The sequence below is a fragment of the Manacus vitellinus genome, unplaced genomic scaffold (genome assembly GCF_001715985.3).
Source record: "Manacus vitellinus isolate BGI_N305 unplaced genomic scaffold, ASM171598v3 scaffold_39_pilon, whole genome shotgun sequence".
NCBI lineage: Eukaryota > Metazoa > Chordata > Aves > Passeriformes > Pipridae > Manacus > Manacus vitellinus.
The window spans coordinates 5,715,754-5,716,817 of NW_021940534.1; the positions used below are offsets into that span (position 1 = coordinate 5,715,754).

The 1,064-nt window shown below is 49.0% G+C and overlaps 1 protein-coding gene across 1 annotated transcript in view; it reads left to right on the forward strand.

The window, feature by feature from the left end:
- The first annotated feature begins 228 nt into the window (after positions 1 to 228).
- TFAP2A (transcription factor AP-2 alpha) overlaps positions 229 to 1,064 on the forward strand; it is an 11,971-nt gene continuing 11,135 nt past the window's right edge. Inside the window, 1 exon segment of the mRNA XM_029961690.1 lies at positions 229 to 489. Within this exon segment, the coding sequence (XP_029817550.1) occupies positions 229 to 489 (261 nt within the window).

A 1,064-nucleotide genomic window follows, 5' to 3' on the forward strand; every position in this document is an offset into this window, starting at 1 on the left:
GGAGGGCTTTTTCTTCTTTGCTTCATTTTTTACAATTCGGTGGTTTACATTTTTCCCCTTCTCTCTTTATTTTTTCTTTTCTTCTCTCCCCCCTCTCCTATTTTTTTTTTATGGTCTGCTTCGAGCGAACGGCAAAAGGCTTTGCTTGGACCCTACCGCTTCGATTCCTTCACTTTGCCACCTGCAAACATAATATCTTCGGCTTTCTCGTTTCCATTTTTCGGGATCATGGTTCTTTCCCTCGAATCCTCCTCCGCGGAGGCCATTCCTTTTTCACCGGACATACATGTGGGCTCATCTGCCCGGCCTCGAAAGCCGGCAGAGCCTACTGAAAACCCTGGGCGCACTTCGGCACCGCTCGCCCGTCGGGGCGGCGGCGTTTCCCCCGGCTGCCTGCCGCATTCCTCCGCTTCCCCAGCGGCCGGGTCACCGCCGCCCGCCCTGCTCCGCAACCGCCCGCTGGCGAGCAGGGAGTTCCGCCGGGCACCGGTACGGCTCTCCCCGCAGGTGGGGGACCATGTCAGTGCTTTCGCCCCGAAACATTTCTAAAACTCTTGGGGGAAACGACCGGTTTGTTTGGAGCATATTTCAGTGTCTTCTGGTAACAAAATGGCAGTGGGTTTGGATTTTCCAGGGTTTTCTTGGGACGCGTAATTGGTAATCTTAGCCACATTTATCTCGGTTCTGTTCAGGGTCAGAGAGCGGATTTTGGGTTGTGGTAGAATTATTATTTCAATAATGCCCGCTTATGAATTATTCTTTTTATTTGCGGGAAATACCTGCACCTGAAATGCCGGGGCGCGATCTGTTGGGAATCCATGCTGTATCGCCGCAATGTTTTATTAATTATTATAAGCAGTCTTGTTCTAATTATTGCTATTATTGCTGTTATCATTATTGCCGTTATTATTGCTATTTAAAGAGCGAGACTGCCTCTCAATTATTTGTGAAGGGAAATCAGAGGCAGAGAAATCCCCAGATCTGCTTTTCTCCGCCTCGGAGAGGATGAATTGCCCATATTTGCCCAATAGATGAATTTTTCAAGCCGATTTTGAGAAGAATCA